General features: G+C 37.7%; 1 protein-coding gene across 1 annotated transcript in view; it reads right to left on the reverse strand.

The window, feature by feature from the left end:
* Nucleotides 1–18,906, reverse strand: part of CD36 (CD36 molecule (CD36 blood group)) — a gene marked incomplete at its 5' end in the record, with an annotated part of 60,880 nt that extends 41,974 nt beyond the window's left edge. The window contains 4 exons of the mRNA XM_082256603.1: nt 961–1,134; nt 3,739–3,883; nt 10,338–10,495; nt 18,787–18,906. Coding sequence (XP_082112729.1) covers nt 961–1,134; nt 3,739–3,883; nt 10,338–10,495; nt 18,787–18,906 — 597 coding nt within the window. The remainder of the gene's footprint in view (nt 1–960; nt 1,135–3,738; nt 3,884–10,337; nt 10,496–18,786) is intronic.
* Nucleotides 18,907–19,516: the final 610 nt, after the last annotated feature.

Consider the following 19,516-nt stretch of genomic DNA (forward strand, 5'->3'; position numbering starts at 1 on the left):
TAATAGGAAGTATATACTTGCTTTGGAGCTGCCCACGTTCTTAGAGCAGACCTAAAAAAAACTGTATAAGACTATCACACCCAGCATTACAGTCATTACTTTTTGCCGTTCTGTTGCACAAATGATGTATTACATATTTTTTTGTGAAGTCCAACTAGCATGGTATTTAATGCATTCAGCTAAAGAATGATGTTAGACTGGTGTCTAGAGCTGGGTTCACACTTATGTGAATTCAAATCCAAATCGCATGACAGGAGAGTGTGACCGGCTCTCAATGGAGATGGTTCACACATCTCTGGGGCTGCCACAGGGCGCACTGCAGTCTTTGGCTCCATTTCAGGTCTGAATTCAGGCAAAAATTCGGACCTAATTCAGACCTGAAACGGTGAATGGGGACACCCTGGATCCCCTGCTGTGAGCCGCACCATAGATAGTGTAAACCCAGCCTTAGGCTAGGTTCATGTGCGCAATGCAGGAACGCACACGAAACTGTGCATTTTTCTGCAGTGTTATAAAGCATTGTTTTTGCAGGTGTAGTGGAGTCAAGAATTCCTAATGGCACCCCAACAAACATTGCTAATATGATGATCCTACCAAAATCAGTTTTCTTGCATAGGGCAGCCCACTAAAATGAATAGGCTGTGCTAAATGTGACTCTCAAAAAAGCACAAAAACACATGCACCATCACACCTTCATAGGTGTAAACAGAGCTCAGGGCAAAGGTGATAACAGTTTTGATAGAAACAGTAATATGTAAGCTTTAAAAATTGACCTGTGTTTGTTTTATAAATTACTTGAATCTGCTTGGTTTTACAAAAGAGGAAATATGAAGTGAACATAGAATCAATGGTCTGTGGAACCACAAATAAATATGTTATAAAGGTTAAACTTGCATCAAGAGCCTTGTACAGCTTTATCATAATTTTTGATGCCCAGTGATATAGTAGTTCTATACTTACCGGATAAAATACTCCAGTAGTTTTATCTTGTAGGAATGGTATTTTGTCCAAGAATGGATCTTTGTAGCCCCACAGTAACTCTTTCACACTTCTGACTTGAAACAATGATGAATTGGAAGACTTTATGAAAGTGTTTATTAATCCCTCTATTCCTTTAAACATGTCTGGGGCAGCCTGGTGTACACAAATAATAGTAGGTGGTCAGTAAAAAGATAATGATCAGTAAAAGGTAATTCATTTATTGAATAATTTTATAGTAGAAATGGATGTATGCGTTAGGTGTAGAAATTCAAACAAAAAAAATGGAAAATATTACATTTTACTTCAGTCGGGCTGCCTCCCACAGCTTATCATTGGGAACCCTGTATGGGGTTCTCACATGTAATTGTTGTTGGGCACATTTGCAAGTGTGAATTTAGTCTAAATAAAGTATGGCTAGGGTTGATTTACCAAACGGACTTAATTTAAAGCCTTACTCTGTGGAAGTTTAAAAAAAAAAAAAACCCTGCCATAGTCCCCCACCAGGGGTCACATAAAAAAGAAGCTCTGACTGCAGTACTCACCACCAATCCAGTGCTGTCCCCACAGTAATTCCATTCTACTACTAGATGCCCTCAGTCTTCTGGGTTGAATGATTCTGACTTGGGATATACTGTGAATGCAGGGTGTCATGGACCTGCCCTCTGAGGAGCCATAACCTCAGCTTACATTCACAATATTTATTAGGTGAGTGGCATTGATGTAATCATGTCAGCTCCATTCTATTTATTGTCAAGGACCACCCACCATCAGGAAAAAAGGAAGAGAACCCTGAGTGTTACGCAAATGGCCTGAAAGGTAAGTATATTTAAAAGATACAATTAATATAGCAGGGGGCCTGTGGGAAGGGTAGAGGGGGAGTAAAGATGCACTGGAGGGGATGACGGGCTGTCTTGAGGCACAACACCAACAGAAAAGAACAACACATTCCTGCGCTAGAGTCAGCCGACTGTGTAGTGTCACAGGTGCCTGCTCAAATCGTGAATAATCTCATAGATGCCTTGCTGCCCTCTAGGACTGGTGTCATCCTGACAGTGCTGTGAGAATAGAAAAATAAAAGACGGCGCACTGGCCTAGAGCATTATCCAACAGATTTATTTCAAAATATGAAGAAGTAGGCCAGTCCTTCGAAACGCATCAGTCTGAGTGGTCCCGTTCAGGACCCTTCCACTCCCAGGTTCAGTGATTCGAGAAACCGATGAGAGATAGCCACACATGTGGCCTGATGAGCGTGTATCAGGTATCAGGTGATACTTTGTTTCAGGTTAGGACTCTATGTACGTTGCATATCCATACCTAACTTGTTACATGTTGTAAAATTTTCTGCGTTACCTTTTATATACTTGATGTTTCATTTTACTTATTCAAAAATAACTTTAACATTTTAAATGCAATAATGGTAGTGAGCACAAATGGCCAAATTCTAAGTATACTTATGCAAAAAATGTTTTACTATTAGTCCCGGTTCACATTAGTGCGATGCGGGAACACTGCGAATCTACTGCGTGTTCCCACATCGCATCGGCAGCACAGGCAGTTCACACGTATGCGATACATTAGGGGTGTCAATTCAAAGTTAACAACACCCCCAGATCAGATCGCATGTTGCAGTGCGATCTGAAAGTTCGCACAGGAGTCGGATCACACTGGTGTGAACCACCATGCGATACGATTCTGCTGCGGACCAAAAAAAGGGTCCTGTGCGTGTTCACTTCGATTGCGGTGCGAATTCAGCCATACAAACTGTCTGTGAACGCATATGTGTGAACCGGGAATTAGTCTTATTTATCAAATTTTTTTTTTTTTTAATTTTCAAGTGTTAATTGGTGCAGCACAAATGAGAATTCAAGATTCTGACTGGGTGCCATGAAGAACTCTGAATGATGAACTCATTACTGAATATACAGTAAATATTATTCTAGTTGAATGAAGCTCACCGAAAAACCACCATAACAAAGGAGTTAGTTTACTAAAATTGGAGAGTACAAAATCTAGGGCAGCTCTGCATAGAAACCAATCAGATTCCATGTTTTTTTTTTTGTCAAAACTTAATTGAACAAGCTAAAGTTAAAAATTGACTGGCTACTATGCACAGCTGCACCAGATTTTGCACTCTCCAGTTTTAGTAAATCAACCCCATAATTCCTTGTGTTTGAGCTAACTTCACAAGAGAAGAAAGTTGTTTTCTAAAGTTAATGTTAAAATGAGTGTTTTTTCCATAGGATTATGCCTGTACTGCTTGTAGTATTACCTCTATCTGAATTGTTGAACAACTCCTAAATTTGTTGTATATGACATCTTACATTGGTAACCTAAAGTATAACTAAAGGTAAAACATTTTTTTTTTTTTTTTGTTAGTTTTGGACAGAGTGGAGACGAATTAGAACACCTGTCAGGTTGGGAGATGAGATGAATCTCCATCACGTTAGGGAGATTCATCATCTATATTGTCCTGTTTAGCATTAGCATTATCATTGAAAGCGAAAGTTAAAGAAAATCCCAAATTTTGTGTTGCCCCCAGAAAAGTAATAAAGGGGAAATCTTACAATGGGGACAATAGTTCTGATGACCAAGGGGCCCCAAGGGATTTTTTGGGCTATGGGATAGGAAGTGAAGGTAAATCTCCCCAATTGGACACAGATGGCAAATAATTGTCAAAAGTTATAACCCTCGTTTACTCTGTCCAAAATGGAAAAAAAAAGTTTTGCCTATTGCTCTCCTTTAATTGTTTTTACTTACAGCCACAGCCAGATTAAGAACTGTGTATTCATCTTCTTCAGGCCCAGTAGACAAATGCCGTTGAAAGATGGCTTCATTTGGCTGATAAAAGGACACTGTATCATTTTGGTTCTGTGTCACATTACTCTTTGGTACATGCCTGACCCTTTAAAAGAAAGAATGTCTTTATAAGTGTGGTGAGAAGTTAAAAGAAGTACTGTGCTTTTCTCTGTAAATTTAAATTAAATTAATTAAATTAAATGGGATCTCAGGTTAGAAATACAGAAGCTGTCATTGCCAACATTTTTTTAAAGGTTCTGGTTCTATCGGGTTGAGGTTAGGACTCTGTGCAGGCCAGTTAAGTTCCTCCACCCCAAACGTGCTGATCCACACTATATTGCCAAAAGTATTGGGCCACCCCTCCAAATCATTGGGTGGAGGGGGGTTATTCAAACTGACCCTTGACCGGGGGAGGTCAAGGGGACAGTGAAAGAGACTGAAAACAGGCATTCCCCAGTTCCTTTCTCAGCAGCCTCAGCATTGAAAATGAATGAACAGGAGACAGAGGCTCCTGTTCATTCATAAACTGAAGTGGCGGGAGAGACAGCTGTGAGCACCAATCTCCCTGCATGACTTTTCAGCTGACAGCCATGGGAGATAGAGGAGGAGAAGCTGCTGTCAGCTGTCTCTCCCGCCACTTCAGTTTATGAATGAACAGGAGCCTCTGTCTCCTGTTCATTAATTTTCAATGCACTCGGGGGCCCGTTTGCAGTGAACACTCTGCACACATTGATGATCTGCCATTGTACTGTATACATAACAAAGCTGAAATGGAACTACAACATTTTCTGTCAGAATGAGTTGTCTTCCCAAAGTATTACTGAATTACAAATGTTACCCAGCTATTTTTCTATGTTATGTAGAAATGTTATGTTTTTTCAACCTGTGGTCTCTTTTAGAGAATTAGGAAGGTTAGGTTGTGGCAAAAAGAAAAAAAAAACACTAAATAAGAAATTGTGCCCCAACACCCCAAATGATCCAACTCCAGCTAAATCTTTCGATTTAATCAAAATAGATTGTGAGATTTTTTTCCCAAATACGAATGTTCCCCTCTTATTATTGGACAGTAGATCTGTTATTTTTGTACTTCCTGTAACAGGCCAAACTGTCCTTTAAATGTGGCAGTAACAGGAAGTCTGCTAAATGTCCAGAGCAGTTGTCAATCATCCAGCCGGGGCATTCGCTGCAGTGGATTGGAAGAAAGTAGTTCATATATGGAGGATGACAAAGTTCTTGCAGCATTGGGGGTTTGTGGCCATCCTATTAAAGTTGTAAGCGTTACATATAATTAGTGAAGTGAGTGGTGTCAGGTGATACACAGAGATGACACAAATCCTCCTGCATAAGTTGTACCTACCTATCTGCAGCCTTCTCTTCTTTACAGCTGTTCAAAGTCCAGAATTTATTAAGATTGTCTGAGCTGTCAGAAAAGAGGGGGGCAGAGAGCTAAAACTACACTCTGCAGAGCTCAGTTTGGAGAGCTCTGAGAGCTGATTGGAGGGAAGGAACACACCCCCTTTCACACAGCACACAGGAACAGAGCTGAGGCTGTCAATTAGCTAGAGCTCCCTCTCCTGTCACCATTTTAAATCTTGGTGTGAGGAAAGCTTGTCAGAAGTGATTCATGCTGTTGGCAAAGAAACGAAGCAGCAGACAGAAATTAATGAGACTTAGTGCTCTTAATAGAGACAAGTACACATTATAGAGGGATATGCTTTGTTCATATTTCATGTCTGAGGTTTGCAAACACTTTAAAGAATGCTTTAGAGAGAGCAGCAGCTGGCAGGGACAACAAGTATTCATTGAACATTTACTTACACAAACACAAAAATTTGTACAACTACATTCACAAGGCAAAATATGAGCTATTTACACAGATTTATAATTTGTGTTTACATACACTTTAGGTATAACTGTAAAAACAAGATGATCCAATGAGTGAAGGTACCACATGTTTGTGCCTACAAAGAAGACCCAACAGTCTTAGACCCCTTTCACACATGCAGACTGTTCGTTTGATCAATTCAGTCACGTTTTTTTAAAGAAAAACAAATGAAGTTTTCATCAGTTTATCATCCGTTTTTTACAACCTCCAGCTAGAGTCCTCAACCACTTGGAGTCCTGGAGCCATTTTATCATGCAAAAACTGACCGTTTTTCATCCGAAGTTTTTCAACTTTTTAACAGAAGAAATATAGGGCTTTGATCCGTTCCAAAAAAGGATGTTGACATAAACGGATGTACACGAATGTAAATGGATGATCATCCATTTACATCCGTTTTTCCATAGAGATGCATTGATGTCTGTTTTATATCCGTCAACGGGTGGATGAAAAATGGACAAGCATGTGAAAGGGGCCTTTTACTATTACATTTTATCTTTTGAAGGCCTGATGAAATCTTTCATTAATATCTTTTACCTGGGGAAAAGTTGATAACCAGAGAATCTAGCCTCCAAAATGAACAAGCTCATATATTTAATAGGTTGGTACACCTGGTGCCACCAAAGTAAACATGAAAAATAGATGCATTATACAGCTAGATTGGGTCCCTGTTCATTTCAACGGCAACTTTTACTTCATGGCAACTTTTGATTCTTTCCCTAAAGGGAAGTGTTATCCGTGGATCCTATAATAAACACAGCAAAGGTGCTTGGGTGCTACTAGTATTTAGAATGTATATAGAAAAAAAGATAACACTATACTAGTGTATCTCCCCGCGCCTCGGAAAAGGTTTTGTTGAATATAAGATAAAAATATAAAAATGTGTGTAATTAGTGAGATATAAATATAAAAATATATAGTGTGTGGCAGCAGCTGTAGATTTAAAATGGATGATAGAAGAATAGCCTAGGCTATATACAGCGCTTGCCGCAGAAAAACAATTAACTTAATGTATGTGAACAATGTTGAAAACTTGTAAAATATGAAACTACCTGCGCTGCTCCACAGACCAAATAAGTATATATATATATATATATATGCTAATAAATATTGTGCTTAAAGTGCTAGTGCTTAACTAAATATGCGTAAAAATTACCAATCAATATGCATAAATAACAAACGTGAATAAAATTCAATAATGTGAACTGTTGTCTTCTTCTTGTGCTCAAAAAAACTATAAACAGTGACAGTCTTTGTGCATAAACATAAGTCCAAAGTGCTGCGTGCTCATATAAAAAGTGCTGGTGCTCTCTGTACACGAGTAGGTGCTCCCCTCTTGGTCCACTACTCACCAGAAGCCAAATAATAAAGCGCTTTCAGAATTTCCTTTGGAGATAAATGCCTTATTGGACCAACAATTCAGCAGCTTTAAAGATGTATTGTAGATCACAACATCCAGGTGATGCTCAAAAAAGAAAGAGATGCTGGCATCGTGAAGTATGTAAAAACTTTATTCGATGCACACAATACAGGTTACACTTACAATTTAGCAGAGATTCAAACGCCTGAAAACCATCCCACGGGTCGCCACTGAGATGGCTGTACTCACTCCCCGTGTCCCCGTAATCCGGAAGTTGGATGCAGTCAGGCGTAGTATATACTCGGACGAACAGCTTGACGCGTTTCGCTCCTCACAAAGAGCGTTATCAAAAGCCTTTTGATAACGCTCTGTGTGAGGAGCAAAGGAGTGAGGAGGCTTTTGATAACGCTCTGTGTGAGGAGCGAAACGCGTCAAGCTGTTCGTCCGAGTATATACTACGCCCGACTGCATCCAACTTCCGGATTACGGGGACACGGGAGTGAGTACAGCCATCTCAGTGGCGACCCGTGGGATGGTTTTCAGGCGTTTGAATCTCTGCTAAATTGTAAGTGTAACCTGTATTGTGTCCATCGAATAAAGTTTTTACATACTTCACGATGCCAGCATCTCTTTCTTTTTTGAGCATCACCTGGATGTTGTGATCTACAATACATCTTTAAAGCTGCTGAATTGTTGGTCCAATAAGGCATTTATCTCCAAAGGAAATTATTTGGCTTCTGGTGAGTAGGGAACCAAGAGGGGAGCACCTACTCGTGTACAGAGAGCACCAGCACTTTTTATATGAGCACGCAGCACTTTGGACTTATGTTTATGCACAAAGACTGTCACTGTTTATAGTTTTTTTGAGCACAAGAAGAAGACAACAGTTCACATTATTGAATTTTATTCATGTTTGTTATTTATGCATATTGATTGGTAATTTTTACGCATATTTAGTTAAGCACTAGCACTTTAAGCACAATATTTATTAGCATATATATATATATATATATACTTATTTGGTCTGTGGAGCAGAGCAGGTAGTTTCATATTTTACACTTTTTAAGGCACGTCCCTTTCTTATACCAAGCAGCAGCTCACCCTATTGTATTATAAGAATAATTTTAATCCTCAGCGCTAGCCTTTTATAATTTACAATGTTGAAAACTTATCTTTACAGTATAAGTGAAAATACAAATCAATTAAACACATAAAAATTAATAAAAAGTTCCAAGGAATTGATAAATAGATAAATAAGTCTTTTCCAGTGGTGATCGATATATGTGAATAAAATAAATGTAAAATTCAATATATAAAGTCTTTTCAAGTGGTGATCAGGTGCAAAGTGCTTCGTGCTCAATAAATAAAAGTTTGTGACTTTCGTGACGTGGTTTCTTCTTTTCCTGTGGCTTGTGGTAGAAATAAATGACTTACCACAATTGTTGGGTCCTATGTGCTGTATAGCAGTAGGACCTACAGCGCTTGGAGGCCGTTCAGGCCGGATTGGGGATCCCCTTTGTGGATGATCCTGGTGGGATACAGGTTAGGTTCCTCCTTACCCGATCTCGATCCTCAGGGTATGGGGTTAAAAGAAAGGCTCCAGATAGTGTATTATCTTTTTTAAAGTTTATTCATCAAATATTCATAAAAATCGGAGCGAAGAAAGACTCAAACTCCAAGTTTGCAGGCAAAGAAACCGCTTACAAACACCTCCTAGCAGAGTGGCGAGCGGAGTGTTCCGGCTTGCGTTCCACGTGGTGAGTAGTGTGCTGACGTGCGTTCCATAACCTTGACACGTTTTGTCACTTCCTGCTACCTGTTACCTTTTGAAAACGTCATAGGAAGTGACGAAACGCGTCAAGGTTGTGGAACGCACGTCAGCACGCTACTCAGCACATGATCACCACTTGAAAAGACTTTATATATTGAATTTTACATTTATTTTATTCACATATATTGATCACCACTGGAAAAGACTTATTTATCTATTTATCAATTCCTTGGAACTTTTTATTAATTTTTATGTGTTTAATTGATTTGTATTTTCACTTATACTGTAAAGATAAGTTTTCAACATTGTTCACATACATTAAGTTAATTGTTTTTCTGCGGCAAGCGCTGTATATAGCCTAGGCTATTCTTCTATCATCCATTTAGAATGCATAGTCTGATAGAACCAGCTGCCCCCTTAAAGTGTACAAACACCAATATTCCAAAAATAGCAAAAAGTGGGCACTAGTCCCTCTCTATATATAGACAGTTACCTTAGTTGCTCACTAAACACAACCAATAATACATCTATATTGTAGAATAATCAAGTTAATGCAATTCCATATATTATATAACATATCACTAAAGATAGTCCCAATCCACCATTCAATCCACCCCGTGAAACCGTGTGGGGTGGCTGTTTCTTCTCAATGGGTGAATAATTGCTCTCTCCACACTCCCAGGTGAAGTGTGCACTTACAAGAAGTATGTGGCTGACAAAGCAGCCTATAAGCTATGAGCAAGGTCTCTGTGTTCTCTTGTCCTTATCCACTCCTCTCAAGCAAGGTTCTGTTATGTCCCAGACTGGAAATCCTTGTAGTAGGAACTCTCATTACATTCTCATTTTTCAGCCACATACTTCTGGGTGTGTGGAGAGAGCACTTATTTACCCATTGAGAAGAAATAGCCATCACACATGATTTCACACAGTGGATTGGGACTATCTTTAGTGATTTGTTATATCATATATTGACTTGCATTAAGTTGATCCTTCCACAATATAGATGTATTAATTGGTTGTGTTTAGTGAGCAACTATGGTAACTGTCTATTTATAGAGAGGGACTAGCGCCCACTTTTTGCTGTAAGTGGATCCAACATAGAACTTCCCAACTTGCATAGACAAGGTAAACATGGAGCATGTTTAATTACATAACCTCTCTAAAATAAAAGCCTTTAAATCCTGGATAGAGTTGGTATTCTTCTTAATTTTTACGGAATAGGTGCATTAAAAAAAATCTAAAAATCCTCCTGGAGCAATCCTACTCCCATTTTGACATGCTAAATTTTAGGGATGAGTACAAGTATTTCAGCAAAATCTTTTTGACTGCAAAGTTGAGAAATCTCAATTTCTCTACAAGAGCAGTTTAGAAAAATTTGTTTGACAAAAAAGGAAAAAAAAAAGGTAAAATAATGAGGCCAATGCGTGGCTGTTTTTGGGCACAATAATAATTCCTGAATAGATGAAAGCAGCAGCCCATTGCATCCTTACAGTGACACTGTCAGCTTGCCCAAATATAAAGTACAACATAAAAATATATATTCTTACAAATATGCATAAGGTCCTTTTTGTTCTAAATTTGGTTTTCCTCCTTTTAAAATTTCATCTGGATTTGTAACATGGAAAATCCAAAAATATCTATAGACGGAACTTCCAGGCACGATCCAGTTGTCATAAGCGATAGTTCCTTCCTCAATGACAGCTTCCTAATACAAAAAAAAAAAAAAAAAAATACTGAGATGAGATGTTTGATAAATCAAGATAAGGATAAATTACTTCTGATAACAGATCTCCAGTTCTCAACCTATTGACCTTGGGGGTACTTTAACTGAAACACACCACACCACTTTCTAAACTTTTTATGTTACAAAGAAGTACCTGATTTACAGTCATGTAAAAAGTAAGTACACTCCATGGAAGTTGTTTACTTTTTACAGATATTTGAAAAAGCAAACACTATATCATTTTTTTCTAAAGATTTATGCAATATAATTGACTAAAAATACAAAGAACAAGTTTTATTTTCAGCCATTCATTCAACAAAAAAATCTGTGAAAGAAGGCAGTATTTCCATTAGCAGAAATTACTTTTGATAGTTGTTTTGCATAGCTGTGCATTTACCACTCCACCATGTAATGTTAATTCAGTTGCAAGATATTTGTACCCCATGACATCTTAATATAATTAAAATTAGAGCTTGGGCTTGGTCAATCCATAACCCGCCATTTCTTCTGTTTGAGCCATTCCTTGGTGGAATTGTTAGTGCGCTTCAGATTATTTTAGTGTTTAAAGTTCCATTTCCAAGTCAATTTAAACTTTCATGCAGATGAGGCAATCTGATATGATGCAGAATAGTGAACTGCAAGCTGCTTAGGCCCTAGAGAAGCAAATCAACCCCAAATTATTGTAAAAAAGAACTGTGACCAGGTGCCTAGTGTATCATGCCTCCATCCCCATATGTAACATACACACAACCAATATTCGTCCATGAGAGTTTAAATGAGGCATAATACAAAAGTCATTAAATATACATTTATTGTACAAGGATTGGGCACATAAATGTATAAAGTACACAAAAGCATGTTTGGCATGTCAAGCCAATGGGTTACACACAATATATACTGCACATCAAGCTGGTATATTTACAAATACATGCTTTACAAAACCAAGATGATTGCAATATGAGAGAGGAATGCATCTTGTAACTCAATGTGTTTCATGAATACTTTCACTTTTTCAGAAGCAGATGTCTCCAACAACAGAACCCTATACTAAAAAACAAATACATTAATTATATTAGAGCACTCCCTAGAGGGGCAGAGGGGTGCCACCACCCTACAAACGGATGTTCTAAAAAAGGTACTTACAAACCAGCTTGGAACTTGATAATACGTAGCATCTCCAAACAGTGACAACTGCTCAGTATCTGACACAGGAGTAGTGGAAGAGGACCAAGACACCCAATGGGAAAACCAATGGTACATATTTATTACCACAGCCATGATCTCCCTTGTACAAAAATAAAGGGGAGAGAGTGAAAAGAAATAAAAAGTGTATGAAGTACCTCCAGGTACTGTTAATATAAACAAGAAAATTATCTCGATGTGTTACAAGTGAGGTTGAAAATGAAAACTGACAACGTTAATGTGTCACAAATGAGGTTAATGTGTATGTTAAGGAGGTACTAGACTAAATGGGTATAGAAAATAGAAACGAAAAATGTAAAAAATATGCAGTAGCAGGCGAAACAATATCTGAAGCCCAATATGAGTACTGATTGGACACAACAAAATAGACCCAAGAAATTTGCCACCAGGGATAAAAAGTTACCTAGTATTTGCAGAGGGTAACTAATGATTATCCAACCAAACAGATCATGATCAAAAATGAAAAGAAAATCCCTCAACTGGCCCCCTCAATACCAGCTTGATGTACAGTATATATTGTGTGTAACCCATTGGCTTGACATGCCAAACATTTTTTTGTGTGTTTTATACATTTGTGTCCAATCCTTGTACAATAAATGAATATTTTATGACTTTTTGTATGCCTCATTTAAACTCCCATGGGTGAATATTGGCCGTGTGTATGTTACATATGGGTATGGAGGCATAAGCCAGGCACCTGGTCACAGTTCTTTTTTGCAATTGTATTTAGGTGAAAGACACCTTTGCTCTCCTTTTGTGATCAGGTGCCTTAGCATTTTCTACATAGTATCTATAGTATTGATACATTATAGTTAATTCTGGCACAGGCGTTTTATCTTTTGGGTTAATTTTCATAGGTTTAAAGGAGTCGTAAAGTCAGAAGGTTTTTCATTTTATTGCATTCTCTGCATTAAGATAAAAAGTACAAAGAACATGTTGCCAGGTGTCAAAGAATTTAAACGCACCACATCCCTTGATAGTCAAAAATATTTGAAAAATACAGAGAATGGAATATTATCGGTGCAAAGAAAACCAAAATTGTTTAAAATGTATAACAAAATGTTATTGAGACAGTTAAATTAAAAATAATTTTGCATGTATTAAAAACATGGCACAATGATCATACGAATGGTGTATGCATGCAATGACTCCCGCTCAACATGTTTCGCCAACCAATGGCTCCTTCAGGAGACTTTAATAAAACCTGCATACAAAATCGCTATGAAATTGAAGAACAACATATTAGTCATAGTAAACACATTACCATAGCTACAGGTGGATTTCTACAACAGTACAAATTATTGTTTTCTCAATAATGCATGTGAATCTATGACCATCATTATGAAGCCCTCTTACCCAACTGTGCATATGATAATGACATGCTGCATCTCAGTGGTGAGGAGATATCAGTGAAACCGTAGGGAGGGATATGGAATCCACAGTAAAATCTATACACAAAAAAAGGGGAATCACTGTAGTGCAAGTAAAAAAAAAAAAATGTATATTCACTCTGATGTATGTAAGGCTAGGACATTGAATAAACCAACTCACCAGAAATGCCAGGTTTAAACCAGGAAATATGCAACCAAACCAGACCAGATGGCCAAAAAAGGGAGGATTGCCAAAGAGTATGCAGATCAGGTCAATTCTAAGGATGTATCCCGGATTGAAGTTTTCAGTAAATGACTTTAAGGCAAATACCTCTCCACCTAAGTTTAGAGATAAAGCATAAACAGTACTGGTATAAAGGAATCCTCCCGACAAGTTGGTCAGAGAGTAAGCAACTAATAGTTAAAAAATTCCGCCACCAAGCTGCTCAGAGCATAAAGTTATACTAATGTTGATCTAACATAACTTGCATAACTAATTACCTCTGGTTAGTATGAGGTGTCCTAGCATGCCCATGTCTGGCCTACCTATGAGCAATTATGAGCATTCCAACATGCACGTGACGTCATATCCGTTCGCCATAGCGCATGCGCGGTGGCCTTTTTTGATGCATTAGACGCAGATGAAGGTGGGGAGGGGTATAAAAAGACCTCCCAAGACAATGACCTGTCCAGGAGAGACCTATGAATGCCAGAGTACTAACCAGAGGTAATTAGTTCTGCAAGTTATGTTAGACCAACATTAGTATAACTTTATGCTCTGACCAGCTTGGTGGGGGAATTTTTTAACTATTAGTTGCTTACTCTCTGACCAACTTGTCGGGAGGATTCCTTTATACCAGTACTGTTTATGCATTATCTCCAAATTTAGGTGGAGATATATTTGCCTTAAAGTCATTTACTGAAGACTTCAATCCGGCATATATTCTTAGAATTTACCTGATCTGCATACTCTTTGGCAATCCTCCCTTTTTTGATTGTGTGGTCTGGTTGCACTTTTCCTGGTTTAGACCAGGCATTTCTGGTGGGTTGTTTTTTCAATGTCCTGGCTTTACATACATCAGAGTGAATATACATTTTTAATTTTTTTGCTTTTTACTTGCACTACAGTGCTTCCCCTTTTTTTGTGTATAGATTTTACTGTGGATTCCATATCCCTCCCTATGGTTTTACTGATATCTTCTCCTGTCCACTCTCCTGATATGCAGCACGTCATTATTATATGCACAGTTAGGTAAGAGCGCTTCATAATGATGGTTATCGATTTATTTACATGCACTGCTGAGAAAACAATAATTTGTACTGTTGTAGAAATCCACCTGTATCTATGGTATTGTGTTTACAATGACTATTATGTTGTTCTTCCATTTCATAGCGATTTTGTATGCGGGACTCATTAAAGTCTCCTGAAGAAGCCATTGGTTGGCGAAACATGTTGAGCAGGAGTCACTGCATGCATACACCAATCGCATGACCATTGTGCTATGTTTTCATTGCATGCAAAATAGTTTTTAATTTAACTGTCTCAATAAATTTTTGTTATACTTTTTATACAATTTTGGTTTTCTTTCCACCGATAAAATCCCATCCTCTCTATTTTTCAAATATTAAGATAAAAAGCCTTCTGTGTGCAACTGCCCCCCCAGCCACCCTAATACTTACCTGAGCCCCCTCTCTATCCAGCGATGTCCCCGAATGCCTCAGCTGTCCGGGTCTCTCTCTCTCCTGATTGGCTGACTGGCTTTTTGAACAACAATGTTTTTTCCTTGCACATAACCCATGCAGTTTAATTTGGTGCTACCTCTTTCTGATTGCAGATGCTATACCACCAACTGTTGTAAGATCCCACAATGAAGTTGTGGGTTTGTGGAGAATTTTTTCTAACTCCAAATCATTAGTTCTTTGGATAAATTTGCCAGGTTGGCCATTTCTGGACAATTTAGCAGTTATTTTAACTTCGACTGAAATGTATGTTGAAATTACTGCTAATTTGTCCAGAACTGGCCAATCTGGCAAATGGTTGAATTAAATGATCAGTTTCAGCTTATTTGTTGATCAGGTATTCCACTTGGGAGATTTCCAGTGACCTCCTATTCAAGTGATAGTTGTAACATTTTTTTTTTTTTTTCAGTAATGACCAGTACAGCTCCCAACAACGTACAAAGTTTCTATCCCTTATCAATTTCCACTTTAAATAATAAATGTTCAAACAGCTTCTGATACAATAGAAAATGTCCAAACTGCTTACATGTTGTGGAAAGCAAAATAAAAAGTTTAGCAAAATAAAATGAGTTTAATGTTATCCTATTGTTTGCAGTTTCTAATCTGCTGCTTCTTCTATTTTGTATTCCAAGTTCTGGACTATTTACTTTTTGTAAGCTATTTCTTAAATAAATGTTGCGTACCCTGTTGGTGCTATAAATCCTGTATTATAATAATAATAACAATAATAATATGTTTAAAAAGTGCTCCTTAGCTCTTCTTAGTTCTGTGACAGATGAGAGGCTAAATGACCTAACATTTTGAGGCTGATTTACTAATGAGGTTTAGAATCTTCATTGAAAAAAATAGTGTAAATATTTACTTAAATTATCCAATCATGTGAAAAGCAAATTCCACTTCACTTCGAATAAGCAAACATCTGCAGATGCTTTTTAAATGACTGGATAACTGTTTAACAATCTTCTCAACGTTCTAAATTTTTTAGTAAATCAAGGTCAACGAGTTCAAGCAGTTGTGGTGCAAATAGAGGAATGGGATCCATTGGGGGGGGGGGGGGTGGGCATCAAACAAAAGCATAGCAAATTCTTTGTGGTAAGATGATATGTTGGTAGACATGGTATGTTGGGTGGGGGATAGAACTAAACAATGTCAAGAGGACGGAAAACTCTTCCCGCCGCGTTTCGCCTTATGGTTTCTTCAGGGGTGTTTGTAAAGAGGGTTCAGGTGGGTTACTACAAAGACAAGAAGGAATGTAACATAACCTCACAGAACTAAATCTGTCCCTTCAGATGCAAAACAGACTGAAAGATTCATGCTAACATTTTAGCACACAACTTGCACCATAAATAACACACAGCTGCTTTAATAAATGTCCCCTAATATAACCGGCTTAGAGCTCTGCAGAAAACATTATATTTACTATACAGTAAAAGATTAAAATAGCTATCTTAGTGATCTTTTAAAGATGCTTTCTTTTTTAATTTTTTTTTAGCATTTCAGCTATTTGCATGTGACTCTAAGTGATAACAGCATAGCTGTCAGAGAAAGTCAGTTTGAAGGAAGTACCTACTGCATCCCCATAACTGCCAATGAAACAAAATAAAGTTATTTACTAAGGCAAATAGGCTGTTTTCTTTACAAAGGAAATTGCACTTTCCAAGGGAATTATCCCTGGAGTGAATGAGGTGGGGCTCTGCTGACTTCCAATATCCATTCAGGTGGAATGTAAAAATGCTTTTTGATGTTACTTGCACCTGATTGGATATTTTTTGCAAAGTGAAACTACACCACATTCACTAAGCTCTGAGGAAAATGCCCTTGCATAATGCAACTTCCCTTGCTAATTGAACAGTTTTTCCCTTTTTTAAATCAACCCCACTGTGTTGGATTTTTTTCCTTCACAGTCTGCCCAGGTCTATTCATGTGTATGGTAGGTGTAATCCTCACTAATTTTGTGCGTGACCGCTGTCAAACAATTTTATGTAAACCACCCCATGTGCATTTAATTTTTTTTTATTTAATAAAGTAAAGAAACAATAGGGTGCATCACTTGAAGGAATGGATTGAGTAAAAGGTAAAACTGAGCTGGAATTTCTAGATATTCATTTTTACTGCTGTTAGTGTAATTACTTTTACTACTACAACTACTATTGCTGCTATTAGCTGCTACTGCTGTTGCCTCTGCTGTTACTATTATGGCTACTCCAAGTTAGTAGTAATTATATTCTATGTATTAAGAAGACTAAATAGTCTTGGCAACCAAACTTAAGACTTGTGTCTCGGCAACCAAACATAAGATTAGACAGGCAATGGTCCATGCTATGATTGAGACAACTCAACATGACAGAGTCTGTAACTGCCAGAGAGTATGGCAGCCTTGGATCTATGTTTACTTACCTCCTGATTTTGACACAACCTTATTGGAGCCTTGACGTTCACTTTGCACCCTGACCTCTCTATATGACATTCCTGAGTGCTAAAAGTTATGTCCAGAGAACCTACCTACTCTAACCCCCTCTTCCCTTCCCCCATCTACTACACTGTTATCTTTAAGGGGGGTATTTGTCCCATCACAACCCTGAGCTATGGCTCGGGAGGGGTGGATACCACCACCTTTCTTGTTAGTCTCAATGTCTTTTATATGTGAGAATATATGTACATTTTCCATGTTATTTACTAAGAGTTCATGTTAACGCTACGACTTGTTATGTATTTTATGAGGCAATCAAAAACCAAGTACCATTATATATCATACACTGTGCAGAGACGATTGTTGTACATGGTTACATAACCTGCTGTATAAGTTATGCATTTATTTTCTCGCTAAATAAATTGTTTAAACATGAAAAAAGAAGACTAAATAGTGCTATTAGGTACTGAGTCCGTTGAAAGTTAAATAATAGATATGAAAATTAAAAATTAAATATTCAGTTAACACTGAAATAATACATAGATGCTTAAGGGTTGGGGTATGTTGTAATTTATTTAATTGCATTGATGCTATTTAAAGTATATTACTGTAACACAGCCATGCATAGCAATAACTGCAGAAACACATATATATATATATATATATATATATAAGTGAGCGCTAAAAGAAATACAGCTGCTAGCACAAAACGAGTGACTATACAACTCCCTCTACAACAAACAAAAACATACACAAGAGCAGCGCTATAAAGTGATTAATCCATTATGTCATTGCAAGAAATCAAAAAATGTATGATACAGTCCCAGAATGTGATGTGAACACCGTCCTTGACATAAAATAGTTTTGTGCATAAATGATCCTCCAGTTGTTCAACACAGTTCAATCATGCACTCACCAGAGATGTACAGTATAAATGAACAGCCTTTCACCGCCATTATATTCCATCAAGTGTCGTGTAGACAAAATCAACTTCAGCGAGCCTTCACCAATTTACACACTCACCAGAGATCTCAGTCCCTGACCTGCCTCCTCCACCTGGACCAACCTAACCCAGCTGTGGGTTAGGAAGGAAGCATAAATTGTCCTCATTGTATTAGGCAGCAAGTACAAATCGGGGGAGATTTACTAAAACTGGAGCACTCACAATCTGGTGCAGCTGTGCATGGTAGCCAATCAGCTTCTAACTCAAGCGTTTTCATTAAAGCTATGACAATAAAACCTGGACGCTGATTGGTTTCTGTGCACACCTGCACCAGATTTTGCATGCTCCAGTTTTAGTAAGTCCTCCCCATCATAAAATACCAGCTACTCTTTAAATACTTTAAATGATCACATCATAAATGATGATTTCAAATTAAGACAGATTATATTGTAACCCCTGGATTCTGCCAAGTTAATACAAATAGTTATCAGAGGTTGTGCGTATTTGAAGGTACAAGTTGGCAGCAAGCAGTTAATATTTGAATCATGCAGGATCTTTGCTATATCACCAAGTAATGGAATAGGAAGAAATAATAGGCATACTGTACCTTGTCTATTGTATTGCTAATGATTAAATCTCCCGCAGGAAACAAGACTCCTCCAAGAATAGTCAGCAGTCCTCCTACCACAGATCCCACTATTAGCCAGCATGTTTTATTGCAGCACATGTTGTTTGTTGTTAAAGGGTATCCAAACAGGGTAGAGAGGCAGACTGAAAGGCATCAGTCCTTTATATAGTGAGTTTTTGTACCGTGATAGATGACTCCCCCATTACCAGTAACTACAGTGATAAAGAATAATAAGTCTGTCATTATCGACCAAAGTTCAAGAAACTACAAGTCTATGATAAGATAGTAAGTATTGCAAACAATATAGTTTGCTTTGTTATATTGATTTTTAAAGGTATAGTTAGTAGTATACATTGATAGAATATGTGGTTTAAAACAGTATCTCGTTTGTGGGTAAAATATCAGTGTGTAGAAAAGACTACAACTTTGCATAAAATGTAAAAAGAATTTTGTGTTTTTGGGGGAGGGGTTGGCATGCTGTTTAAAGCTAGCCATATGTGTTACAATGGGGTAGATTCACTAACGTTTACCGCATGCGATAAGGGTATCATGTTACTCATTTGCATAACTTATTGCATGCAGTAAGTTAAAGTGGAGTTCCACCCATTTTAGTCACTTTAGATGAATGTAATCCCCTTTAAAAGGACTTTTACCAATGGAAAGTTTTTTTTTTTTTGTTGCTAGTAAATACCTTATTTTCTGCTTTATT

This window comes from Pelophylax lessonae (genome assembly GCF_965119305.1).
Source record: "Pelophylax lessonae genome assembly, chromosome: 4".
Lineage (NCBI taxonomy): Eukaryota > Metazoa > Chordata > Amphibia > Anura > Ranidae > Pelophylax > Pelophylax lessonae.